Raw genomic sequence first — 12,704 nt, forward strand, 5'->3', positions numbered from 1 at the left:
ATCCGAAGTGGAACTCCAGTTCTGCAGCATTTTCTACCTTGGTACCACTGTACTCTGTCCTCAGTGAGCACTTTGTGGTGAATTTTCTGCTTCCTTTCTTCTCTCTTGATATGATTTATAGATATTTATTTTTGAAGAGGACATGTTAAAAGAAAAACAAAGATGAGGTGGATGGACATACAGGGAAAAATTATTCTGTCTGCAAACTTTGGTTTTCGTAAATGAAAGCATCAAAAAGTACAGTCAGTTCTCGTTATTTGTGGTCGTTATGTTCTGTAAAGTCTCTGCAAGAGCTAAATCAGCAAATATTGAACCATTTCTCTTCGGGCAAATACAGGATTAGGTTCCTGTGGGCCTCTGATCACATTTTCACCAACTGATCAATACTCACCTTGTTTTATATGTGTTTTCTGTTTTAAAACATCATATTTAATATATATCATTGGTTCATGAACATTGAGCTTACAGCGAACAGCACTATAGCTCATGCCTGAACAAAGTTCATCTAACACATGTATTTTCACAGTGAGGCACATTGCAGCCTTCTTCTGCTTAGGAGCACTAGATAGCACTTCAGCACTATGTTTGGGGACCAATATAAATCTTGAAATCACCAAGAAAAATTACTAAGTAAAAAGGCAAACAACATGGTTATTGACTTACAAAAGGACTCTTGTTTACAGTATGAGAGTTGAAACAAGAAGGCAGACAGTTGGCTGGGTGCCATGGCTCATGCCTGTAATCCTAGCACTCCAGGAGGCCAAGGCAGGTGGATTGCTTGAGCTCATGAGTTTGAGACCAACCTGAGAAAAAGTTAAGACCCCCCATCTCTACTAAAAATAGAAAAACTGAGGCAAGAGGATAGCTTGAGCCCGAGTTGGAGTTTGCTGTGAGCTATGATGCCATAGCACTCTACCCAGGGTGACAGCTTGAGATTCTGTCTCAAAATAAAAAAAGAGCAGGGCTGGCATAGTGGGTCACACCTATAATCCTAGCACTCTGGTAGGCTAAGGTGAGTGGATTGCCTAAGCTCACGAGTTTGAGACCAGGCTGAGCAAGAACAAGACCCCATCTCTAACTGAATATAGCCTGGGCATTGTGGTGAGTGCCTGTAGTCCTAGCTATTCCAGAAGCTGAGGCAAGAGAATCCCATGAACCCAAGAGTTTGAGGTTGCTGTGAGCTGTGACGCTACAGCACTGTACCAAGGGTGACAAAATGAGACTCTGTCTCAAAATAAAATAAAATTAAAAAGTAGGTAGAGCATTGCTTTGTTTGACCTCAACTGGGAATATTTGTGTTGGATGAATCAAATTTTGTGCCACTCTACACATGAAAAACTGCAAATGACCATGAAAGCGCTGACTATTGATTGGGAGGGTTATGAATAAATTCCAGCAAGTAGGTGAATTTAAAAATACAGAATCCATGAATAACGAGCAGTGACTGCAATTTGAAATGATAAAACTGCTTTGTATTGAACATAGCTGCTCTTAGAAAGAACTTGATGGGCTTGGCCCCTGTAGCTCAAGTGGCTAAGACGCCAGCCACATACACCAGAGCTGGCAGGTTCGAATCCAGCCCGGGCCCACCAAACAACAATGACACTACAATCAAAAAATAGCCAGGTGTTCTGGTGGGCATACCTGTAGTCCCAGCTGCTTGGGTGGCTGAGGCAAGAGAATTGCTTAAGCCCAGAAGTTGGAGGTTGCTATGAGTTGTGATACCACAGCATTGTACCCAGGGCAACAGCTTGAGGCTCTGTCGCAAAAAAAAAAAAAAAAAAAAGGGCAGCGCCTGCGGCTCAAAGGAGTAGGGCACTAGCCCTATATGCTGCTGGAGGTGGTGGGTTCAAACCCAGCCCCGGCCAAAAACTGCAAAAAAAAAAGAACTTGATGCTTTTGATTGACCAATTATTATTTTACTGTTCTTCTTGTGTTCAAGTCAGAAGAGGTGAACCCTCGGATCTTCTCTGCATAATTAGAGAATTGGGCAGCAGACTTGCTATACGTTATATGACAGGTTACTGGGTTCCTGTCTTTCATTCATTCCATCAACACTCAAAGGGGGACTCTATCACTGCTCTGGGTTCTTTTGATACTTCATCTCTAAGACACTGAGAAAGTGGGCTTAGTGTCTTCCCCTAGCACAAATTTAATAAGGAGTCTTATTTAGGGCATTTTTATGTATAGTACTTAAATAATTTCTGCTTACTGGTGGGAAAAATACCTTATGATCAAAGGAGACTGGGAAAACTCTTTTATACTGGAACATGTTTCTGCTCACAACGGATTTATCAATTTCTTTATCAGTCTTTGACCCCTCTGTAAGAGAAATTTAACAGATATAATAACAGTTATTATCTACTCTTCCATTTGCTTTATACAGTTTAATTGAGCATAGAACATAACCCTTAACTTGCTCTTAGCAAACCTTCAGAGGTTCAGAACGGCCTGGACCATGGCAATCCACAGGAGAGGGTTTTTAATGAGTGGTTCTTTAGTTTGTCTTTCTCCCACTGTATTTTAGCATAATGTTACAAAAATGTCATGTTGATAAGTGGTTTGTTTTGTATTTTTGGCCGACCATAACTCATAACCTGTCTTTTGAAACACAGACCTTCAACAAGCTCGTGGGAAAATTTAGCCAGTCCGTCTTTCACTTGAATTTAACACAAATCCTCTCAGCCACACTGGAAGGGAAGCTGGTGGTCTGGGACATACACCGCTCACCCTCATCTTCATCTGCCTTTTTGGGCTCTTCCTATATCAAGCCTTGTAAATTGGTTCATTTGCAGAAAGAAGCTATCACTGTGCTTACTACAGTTGATAGGTAATTATTAAAAAGTGTAGCTATAGATGATTACAAAAATATTCTAAAACTCCTTTGGATGTATACACATATCTTATATATGCAGAGAATATTTCTGAGGAGTGTTACAATTAACTGGAAACACTGACTGCCTCTGAGGAAAAGAACTGAGAACCAGGAGCAAGGCTGGGGGTGGATGTACTTCTTTTTTTTTTTTTTTTTTTTTTTTGAGACAGAGCCTCAAGCTGTCCCCCTGGGTAGAGTACCGTGGCATTACAGCTCACAGCAACCTCCAACTCCTGGGCTCAAGCGAGTCTCCTGCCTCTGCCTCCCAAGTAGCTGGGACCACAGGCGCCCGCCACAACGCCCGGCTATTTTTTTTTTTTTTTTTGGTTGCAGCCGTCATTGTTGTTTGGCGGGTCCGGGCTGGGGATTCGAACCCGCCACCTTAGGTGTACGTGGCTGGCGCCTTAGCCGGTTGAGCTATAGGAGCCGAGCCGGATGTACTTCTTTTTATAGTCCCATTTGTACTATTTGGATTTTTAAAAATTGTGTGTTAAAAAAATCCTTTTGTTAGTGAAAGAAAAAGTAACAGATTTTTTCGTCTGTGCTAATTAAACTTATTTCATGCTCCAAATTGTATATACTTTAAATTTAAGAAAATAACTCAAATAGCTATATATTTTTTTCTGATTACAAAATAAATTTACGCATTGTGAAAAGATCAAACACATCAGAACTTTATAAAATTCCCTCACTCTTTGATTTTGAGCAGCTGTTGGAACTCACAGGTGGTCATCAAACACCACAGAACACCAGAGCTGAGTTTGCATTCCAGCTAATGCCCTTTCTTGCTGGGTGATCTTGAGCAAGGGACTTAACTTTGCTGAGCCTCCATTTCTTTATGTGTAAAATGGGCATAACAATACTATTTCTCTCAGCACTGTTTTATGAGGCTTTAGGGAGACAAGGCACACTGCTAGCACAGGGGAGGCCCGAGGTAAATGGCAGCCATTGTTAGTGTTCAAGGGAAGTTCCCAAAAGTGTGGAGAAAATTGTCTAATGACAGGACCCTGCCCATATGGTTAGAGTCACTATACCATAAGCTTTCAAAAAGTGCATTTTGCTTTCATTTGCTTTTCTTTTGATGTAGGTAACAGTGAGGTCCTGACATGGTTTTACAAAGAAAAATGCAAATTGTCATCCTTACTCAATGGTGCTAAAGAATAATGGTAGAACTGATATTGGCCATGCCATCACCTTTTAATTAGTTGGGGGTTAGGACCCAGTGAAGACCAGAACTGGGTTCCCCCCTCTCCAGCCAGGATGGTGAAGGAAAAGGTCTCTGAAAACCTTTGGCCAGTTGTGCTGCTTCTGTCCAGCAGAGGGCAGCGAAAGATGTGACCAATTACTCTGCCCACCTGCCTTGCTCATTAATCAGAAACCTCATTTAATCAGCATGCATATAGAGGAGAAAATTTTTCCTCCTTCTCCTCAGTGTAATTAGAATTATGTCAGAGTCTTTAGAAAAAAAGAGACTCATTTGGGATGGATCCGAGGATTGGAAATAAAAGCCATTTTGTCATGCAACACTGCCTTTGGCTGTGGTGACTGGATAGGGTTTTACGATCACTCTAATGAGCAGCATCTTTCTGTAAAGCAGCCCATTGCCAGCCTGTATGATTTCGGAGAGCTGGTAGAGTAACTGTCTTCATTGTCATCTGTAGTCATGTGGTGAAGGGTATAAATCACTGCTCGCCGCCATTATATATGGCTAATCTTGGAGGGCAGGGACAAGTGTATCTGAGAGCATGGACTTTGCTTTAGATCCACCTAGATTCCCTGTATAGTCTGGTTGTGTGGACCTGATATGTATAAGTATGTCCTATATAGTCTTTGGGATGTACTTATACTATAAAGTTGTTTATTATTTATCTGAGATTCAAATTTGACTGGGGATCCTATATGTTATTTTGACCAAATTTTTTAACTTCTCTGAGCCTTACTTTGCTATATTTGAAGTTGAATAACAGTAAAATAAGTGTCACTGGGCAATACAAAATAAAGCTTTTACAGTGCCTGGGAATCCAGAGTCTGACACATAATTTAAGTGTTCAATAGAAGATACTTGTTATTACTACTGTTTACCAAACTGATATTATTCTCCATTTCAGCTATATTGTCACAGGTGACATTAAGGGGAACATTAAGTTCTATGATCACACACTGTCTATCGTTAGCTGGTACAGTCACCTCAACTCGAGCCCCATAAGAACTCTGTCCTTTTCAAAGATCCCAGCATCTCCTCCTACGGAAAAATCAAACTACCCTCCAGACTGCACTTTAAAAGGTGACTTTTTTGTTGTAAGGTAAGTTGTTAATGAATCTAGTCATTTGAATGAATGAATGACTCTAGTCATTTGAATGGTCAAAAAATGACTGATATGGGGTGGTGCCTGTAGCTCAAGCGGTTAAGGCACCAGCTACATACACCAGGGCCGGCAGGTTTGAATCCAGCCCAGGCCTGCCAAACAATGACAACTACAACCAAAAAATAGCTGGGCATTGTGGCAGGTGCCTGTAGTTCTAGCTACTCAGGAGGCTGTGAGGCAAGAGAATCACTTAAGCCCAGGAGAGGTTGCTATGAGCTGTGATACCATGGCTCTCTACTCAGGGCGATAGCTTGAGACTCTTGTCTCCAAAAAAAAAAAAAAGATTAGTTTGCATGCTGTGGAAGGTTCAGCTTGTTCCTGGGATAGAAAATAGGGAGACCTGGCTTTCCTAATCAGTCCTTTACCTGCCTTGCAGGTAGATCTCACTATTTGATCGTTTATAAATTAATCAAACATAATTTTGATGTTAAGACTCTTTAGTAAATGGAAGCTGGAAGGTCCTGATCCCTAAATTCTCTCTTTTGAGTCTGGAGTCCTTCCTGTAGCATTGTCTCTTTTCTCTACACTGAGCAGTGTCCTGGCCACTATGGTGAAAGGCACTGGATAATTAATGCCCATGACATCTCAAGACCAAATTATCTGTGAGTCTGCTTAATTGCCCTTGCAGTATTTACAGGCACATCTGTATGTGTGCACCAAACTCCATATTTGCATACACAAATGAATATTTGCATGTGCAGATTAGCTAATTGTACAACTGACTGTCCATCTGCATACTTAATGACTCAATTTACATGTAGAAAAGTGGGCTTTTTCACTTGCAAATGGAGGCTGTTGGGTATTGGTGGTATATTTTTGGAGATGTTGGGTTAATAATGTCACTAAATTACAGACGACAGAGGCGTTTTATGTGCAATTAGAAGCAGAGTAGCTGGCATGCCCCATTCCCTGCAAACACTGATACTGTTTGGTCTCTCCTTGGCAAACAGGAATCTTATCTTTGGAACATCTGACGCTGCCGTGTACCACTTAACGATAGATGGGACCAAACTTGAAAAGTTATTTGTAGAGCCTAAGGATGCCATTTGTGCTATCTCCTGCCACCCATATCAATCCCTCATTGCTATAGGGAGCTTCTGTGGGATGATCAAAGTGTGGGATTATGAGAAGAAAAAGTACCTTTTCAGTAGGGTCTTTGAGAAAGGGCTTGGAGTGCAGAGTCTGACCTACAACCCCGAAGGTAATTGCATTTTTTAGCTTATCACTGATTCCAATTGGAAAACAGACCCAAGGGGGGGATATACCTTGGCTGTCACAGCTCCAGGAAGTTTTCTCCAATTCTGAGCCCCCTCAGCAAGTTCACCAAGATGCCTTCTTTCTCAGGATCCCGCAGCATTCTGGGCCACGTACTATCTATCTGAGCACTCATCCAAAGGTGTCCTGCTTTTCAGTTTGTTTCTCTGTATAGGAATCTCTCTGTTGTATTCACTGTGGTCTCCTAGAACAAATCCTGCCACAGACTCAATATTTCCTAAATGAATGAAGTCCTTTTCCATCATTGTTCTCTGGCCTGTCATTTTAGGAGCCCTTCTTGGAGCTGGCTTCACAGAGGGGACAGTGTATATTCTTGATGCAATGTCTTTAGAAAATGATACCCCAGAGCCTTTCAGATATTCCAGAACCAGCGTGACACATATAAGCTTTTCCCACGATTCTCAGTATATGGCAACTGCTGTAAGTATTTTCTCTGATGACTGCCCAGTGGCTTAGCGACCTTATTTAAAACCAAAAGAGAAAGGGGTGGGGGGGGAAATGTAGACTTTCTTTTTGGAGTGATGAAAATGCTTTAAAATTGTGATGATGATTACAAAGCTCTGTGATAATACTAACCACAGAATTGTACACTTTAAATAGTTAATTGTGTGGTTTGTGAGCTATATTTCTTTCTTTTTTTTTTTTTTAGAGGCAGTCTCATTTTGTCACCCTCGGTAGAGTGCTATGGTGTCATAGCTCACAGCAATCTCCAGCTCTTGGGCTTAGGCAATTCTCTTGCCTCAGCCTCCCAAGTAGCTGGGGCCACAGGCGCCTGCCACAATACCTGGCTATTTTATGCTGTAGTTTGGCCAGGGCTGGTTTTGAACCCACCACCCTTGGTATATGGGGCTAGCACCCTACTCACTGAGTCACAGGCGCCACCCATATGTCAGCTATATTTCAATAAAGCTGTTAAACCAAAAAAAGGCTGAAGACCAGGCCTCAGAACTTCCCCACTTAGATTCTGTGCCTCTGACAGCTCATTTCACTTGGTTAGGTTTTGGGAACCATATCTCTGCATTTGTTCTTTCATCCTTCTTTTTTTTTTTTTTCTTTTGAGACAAAGCCTCAAACTATTCCCCTGGGTAGAGTGCTATGGCATCACAGCTCACAGCAACCTCCAACTCCTGGGCTCAAGCAAGTCTCTTGCCTCTGCCTCCCAAGTAGCTGGGACCACAGGTGCCCGCCACAACGCCTGGCTATTTTTTGGTTATTTTTTGGCCCGCCATTGTTGTTTGGCAGACCCGGGCTGGATTCGAACCCACCACTTTAGGTGTATGTGGCTGGTGCCTTAGCCATTTGAGCCACAGGCGCCGAGCCTCTTTCATCTTTCTCTCCGATTTTTGATAAGACTTATCTCAGAGCAGCGTCCTCCACCATATGTTGGATTCTGTTTCTTCTCTCTGTGAATAGGGCTGGCTCTTAATCCCAGGAAAGATTTTCTCAGATCTCTTACTTCTTCCCTTTTGGTCTATCTTTATGTTGAGAGGAGGAAAAGCAGCTTAGACCACCATCCCTTCCAGTACTCTCCCCTTTCCACTGTGGTGTGGCTGCTCTTCTGGTTTGTGTACACGACACTTGTGAAGCTAAAAGTTGTCCTAGCACACTGTCGGCACACACAGCTTAGGCACCCTGTCTCTGTATCCCGTGAGTCTGGGCTCTCTCACTCCTATCTGATTCACTCTCGGCCTTCGCACCTTTGTTTAAATCATACCTTTTTTATTTTATGTAGCTGGACAAAGGAAATGGACAAGGCCTAAAGACTCAGGTTCTTGGTTGGAGAGTAAGACCATAGCGTCAATAAATACTTTCTCCCCCACCCCCTTTTCAAGGTACTTGCTTTTAACCTTAATTTTCTCACCTGTATAATGAGTATTATTTTACTACTTGCTCTGATAGACTAAGATTTTTTTTTTGAAGAAAATTTTCTTTTTTAGGAGACAGAGTCTCACCTTGTTGCCCTCAGTAGAAAGCTCACAGCAACCTTCAGCTCTTGGGCTTAGGCGATTCTCTTGCCTCAGCCTCCGGAGTAGCTGGGACTACAGGTGCCCACCACAATACCCGGCTATTTTTGTTGCAGTTTGGCCGGGGCCGGGTTCAAACCTGCCACCCTCAGTATATTAGGGCAGCACCCTACTCACTGAGCCACAGGCGCTGCCCTGAAAAAAATATTCTATAAGCAAAATTAGTATAAAAGCATAATGATTATTAATTTACAAAATTAAAAAAGGAATAACTTCTTTTGTGCTCACGTTTAGGATGTAAGTTTTACCGTGGCCATTTACATGATGGTAGTCAAACGTGGAAAAAGGGTCTGGGAATATTTAGCAAGACTTCGTTCTCATCGCAAAAGCATCCAGAGTCTCCTGTTTGGGGTTCACCTGGACAGCAATGAGCCCAGACTGCTGAGCCTTGGGAGAGACAGGCTTTTGGTGAGCTGGTTAGCCTTCCTCTACCTCAGTGCTTTTCAGCCTTTCTCATTCCATGGCACACTGGAACCTATACTTAAACTTCCATGGCACACTTAAATTATGTTGATCAACAAAAAGAGTAAAAAATATATATACTTACTGTTCTTTGAACTTCCTTCAAAGGTAATTTAATTAATAAAGGAAAGATAATAATTAATGATCTTTAAAAATTTTTCACAGCACACTGATTAAAAATCACTACTCTACCTAGTCACTTTGCCTTAACACAGGTGTGACATGGCACAGAGACTCACATTCTAGCTATTTTTTTTGCTGCAGTTTGGCCGGGGCTGAGTTTGAACTCGCCACCCTCAGTGGGCATATGGGGCTGGCGCCATACCCACGGAGCCACAGGTGCCGCCCTGAGACTCACATTCTAAATGAGGAAGCTTCTGGGAAGCAACAAGTGGGAAGGCAAGGGAGGCAGGGTCCCCATAGCATGGAGAACCTGCCCCTTGCCTCCTCCCTGTGCACTCTGTGAAAGCCAACACTCACTAATACTTTGTGTGCAGGGGTCAGGCCAGGCTGTCACCTAAATATGAAAATAGTAAAAGACGTGAGTTAGTGGGAAATGCAATATTATAGGATCCAGCCCAAAAGATTCAAAATCAGTCAATATATTTATCTGCACATCCTTTCTTCTTTCCCTCCTTGCTCCCTTCCTTTTCTCTCTTTCCTTCCTTTATTACTTCCATCCATCCATCCACCTACCCATCCATCCTGGTCTCTTCACCAAAACATAACTATGGGAGAGATTCAGCAGGCTGCTGATTTGCGGTGGTTGAATGCTGTGCTGAGATTTAGTTATGAGTTAGTTCCTGCTCTCAAAGAGTTCCTAAGATCTACCAGTAAGAGATGTAGGATAACAGAACTGTAAGAGTTTGGGTTTCAGAGTCAGTTGGGCCTAAATTTGAATTTTTAGTCTGCCACTTTTAAACTATGTGACCTTGGGCAAGCAACTCTGAACATCTGTTTTCTCATCTGTAAAATGAACACGATAGTACTACTTGGTAGGGGAGTTATGAGGATTAAATGGCGTTGCTTTAAGAGCCCTAAGCTCATGATCTTGCTCATAGCAAATGCTCAATAATGGGAACTGATTAGGTGTCAGATCTTGGCAAGTCTTCTTTTGGAGACCTGATACTGTCTCCCCTGGAATAGTACTATAGGCTGATAATTACCAAGGCTATTAACCAAGAGCTTGAGGCTCCTTAGCTGAGCCTCTTCTTTGGCTAAGTCCCTATGGTATCCATCTGGGCCCCTCTGCAGATAGAGTATAATCTTCGCCGGAGCTGCAAAGACCACCTAGAAGTCCTGGACATTCACCGAACTGACCAGGGCGACTACCCCACCTGTATGGTCTGGTACCCACCGCTGGCCAAGGAGCTCTTCCTACTCATTTGCAATAGTGGCTACAAAGTGAAGCTTTTTAATTCTACCACCAAAATGTGCAGGTAAGTACCAAGAGCTCCCCACTAATTTGTAAATCAATTTCTCTGGCCCCAGCTTATTTCAAGTCTCAATTTAAGGACCTTTGACAGCTTGGCTACAATTATCATCTTTACTTTGAAAAGGAAGGAACTGAGGCATAGATAACATTAGTAATTCTCACCTAAACTCACATGGCCAGGTAGTGCCAGAGGCAGGATTCAAACCTAGAACCCTTGCACTTAAACCTGGTCTTGCAGGAGGTAAGGCATCCAGAGCTCAGTGCCTGTGAGTCAATGAAGGAAACAGACCCTGGGAAGTTGGAAAAGTCACGGATGCTCTAAATTCTCCTTCCTTTTCTCATGAAGAAAAACATACTTTCACCTGACTACTACTAATTGTTGATTTTTATTATTCTTAGCTCTCAAAGGACTTTTTCTTTAATTTTTTTTTTAAGAGATAGTCTCACTTTATTGCTCTCGGTAGAGTGCTATGGCATCACAGCTCACAGCAACTTCCAAATCCTGGGCTTAGGCAATTCTCTTGCTTCAGACTCCCGAGCAGCTGGGATTACAGGTGCCCACCACAATGCCCAGCTATTTTTTTGTTGCAGTTTGGCCGAGGCTGGATTCAAACCTGCCACGCTCGGTATATGGGGCTGGTGCCCTACCCACTGAGCCACAGGCACTGCTCTCTCAAAGGAGTTTTAAATTCAACTGATAGCATTTCTTTGTTCACTCCCTACATGAGCCAGGTACTGTTCCATCACCATGGAGTTTACATTTTCATGGGGGAGGAGTACAGTGGCCAGATGGTCATCAGTGTTCTGCAAAAAGGGGGCAAAGGCAGGAGAAGGGAGGTCCTACAGCAGAGGGGCTGCTGCTACACATGGGGCTGGAAGTCAGAGAGGATGACTTCTGGATGGAGACTTGAAGGAAAGGTGGGAGCAGACCATATCATTGGAGGAAAAATCATCCAGAGGACCAGCAAGTGCAAAGGATGGAAGGCAGAAAGTGTTTGGGGGTTCAGAGATGCTGAGAAAGTCAGCCTGGGAGAGAAGGTCAGAAGCATGAACAGGTTGCCTGACATATGACACTGTGGGGACTCTGGCTCTTTTTTGCATTCGAGTTAGTGGAGGATTTTGAGCAGAGGAGTGACATGTTCTAATTCATACTTTAAAATGATGTCGGGCTTCTGTAGAGATTAGAGTCTGTGGCTGAAAGGTAGAAGCAAGGCTCAGAAAGCTGTTGTAAGAGATTGTGGTGGCTTGGCCTCAGGGACAGCAGGGACTGGTCTGATTTGGGGGTGGATCCTGCAAGCTGAGCAAATAGTTTGCTGATGGAGTGAAAGGGAGGTGTGAGAACTGTGGCTTCTCACATACCTCAAAGCCAGAGGGCTAGAATTGACCTTTAGAGAGGGAAGGAAGAGAAGGGGAAGAACAGATTTGAGGGCCAGGCCCTGTGGTTCACACCTATAATCCTAGTACTTTAGGAGGCCATGGCAGGGGGGTCACTTGAGCAGGAATTCTGAGGCTGCAGAGCCTGTGATTGCACCAAGCCCTCTAGCCTAGGTGACAGAGTGAAGCCCCCTCTCTTAAAAAAAACAAAGAAAATGAATAGATTTGGGACAAATGAAGAGTCAGAGTTTGAACAAGGCAAGTTTGAGATGCCTACTCATCATCCAAGTGGGAATACACAAATTAGGCTCCTGAGTATGGAGGTGATGGGAGAGCCTGGGCTGGAGGATGGTTCAAATCCATGAGTCCCTGATTATCTAATGGTTAGAAGCAAATACAAAATAGTAACAAATAAAGCCCACAGACTGGAGACCCCAGGGAGGAAGAGTAGATGGAGATTGAATGACCCTGCCCAGGGCATCCAAAATTTAGCCTCTTAACACAGCATCTCCCCACCTTCTGAAGCCCTCCTGCATCTGCAGGTGGCCTCTTGTGCTTCCAGCCTATGCAGGTCCCCGGGGTTGCCCTTTGTGATAAGCATTTATTATTGTACACCATCTCTGCACCAGAGCCTGCATACCTCATCCTGTTTCATCTTCAACAATCCTATAGAATATCCTGCTGAGGTTTGGGGAGACTGTCTTATTTGCCCAAGGTCAAGCAGGGGAAGAATTGACCCTTGAACCCGGCCTAACCTCTGTCCTCTACTCAGCACTACAGGCCCCTGACACAACCCTGGCTTTGGGATCTTACCTGTTCTGCCTTGGACGGGAGCTTCTGCTGGTGGTTTGGCTATATACCTGCATACAGCTGAGAAAAGAGGAGGAGGCAGG

General features: G+C 43.3%; 1 protein-coding gene across 1 annotated transcript in view; it reads left to right on the forward strand.

Annotated features, from left to right (window-relative positions):
- WDR66 (WD repeat domain 66) overlaps nucleotides 1-12,704 on the forward strand; it is an 80,411-nt gene that overhangs the window by 36,445 nt on the left and 31,262 nt on the right. Inside the window, exons 9-14 of the mRNA XM_003796008.3 lie at nucleotides 2,616-2,830; nucleotides 4,984-5,178; nucleotides 6,192-6,442; nucleotides 6,785-6,936; nucleotides 8,775-8,948; nucleotides 10,257-10,441. Coding sequence (XP_003796056.1) covers nucleotides 2,616-2,830; nucleotides 4,984-5,178; nucleotides 6,192-6,442; nucleotides 6,785-6,936; nucleotides 8,775-8,948; nucleotides 10,257-10,441 — 1,172 coding nt within the window. The remainder of the gene's footprint in view (nucleotides 1-2,615; nucleotides 2,831-4,983; nucleotides 5,179-6,191; nucleotides 6,443-6,784; nucleotides 6,937-8,774; nucleotides 8,949-10,256; nucleotides 10,442-12,704) is intronic.

This window comes from Otolemur garnettii, unplaced genomic scaffold, assembly GCF_000181295.1.
Source record: "Otolemur garnettii isolate 467f Iridium unplaced genomic scaffold, OtoGar3 scaffold00099, whole genome shotgun sequence".
Classification (NCBI taxonomy): domain Eukaryota; kingdom Metazoa; phylum Chordata; class Mammalia; order Primates; family Galagidae; genus Otolemur; species Otolemur garnettii.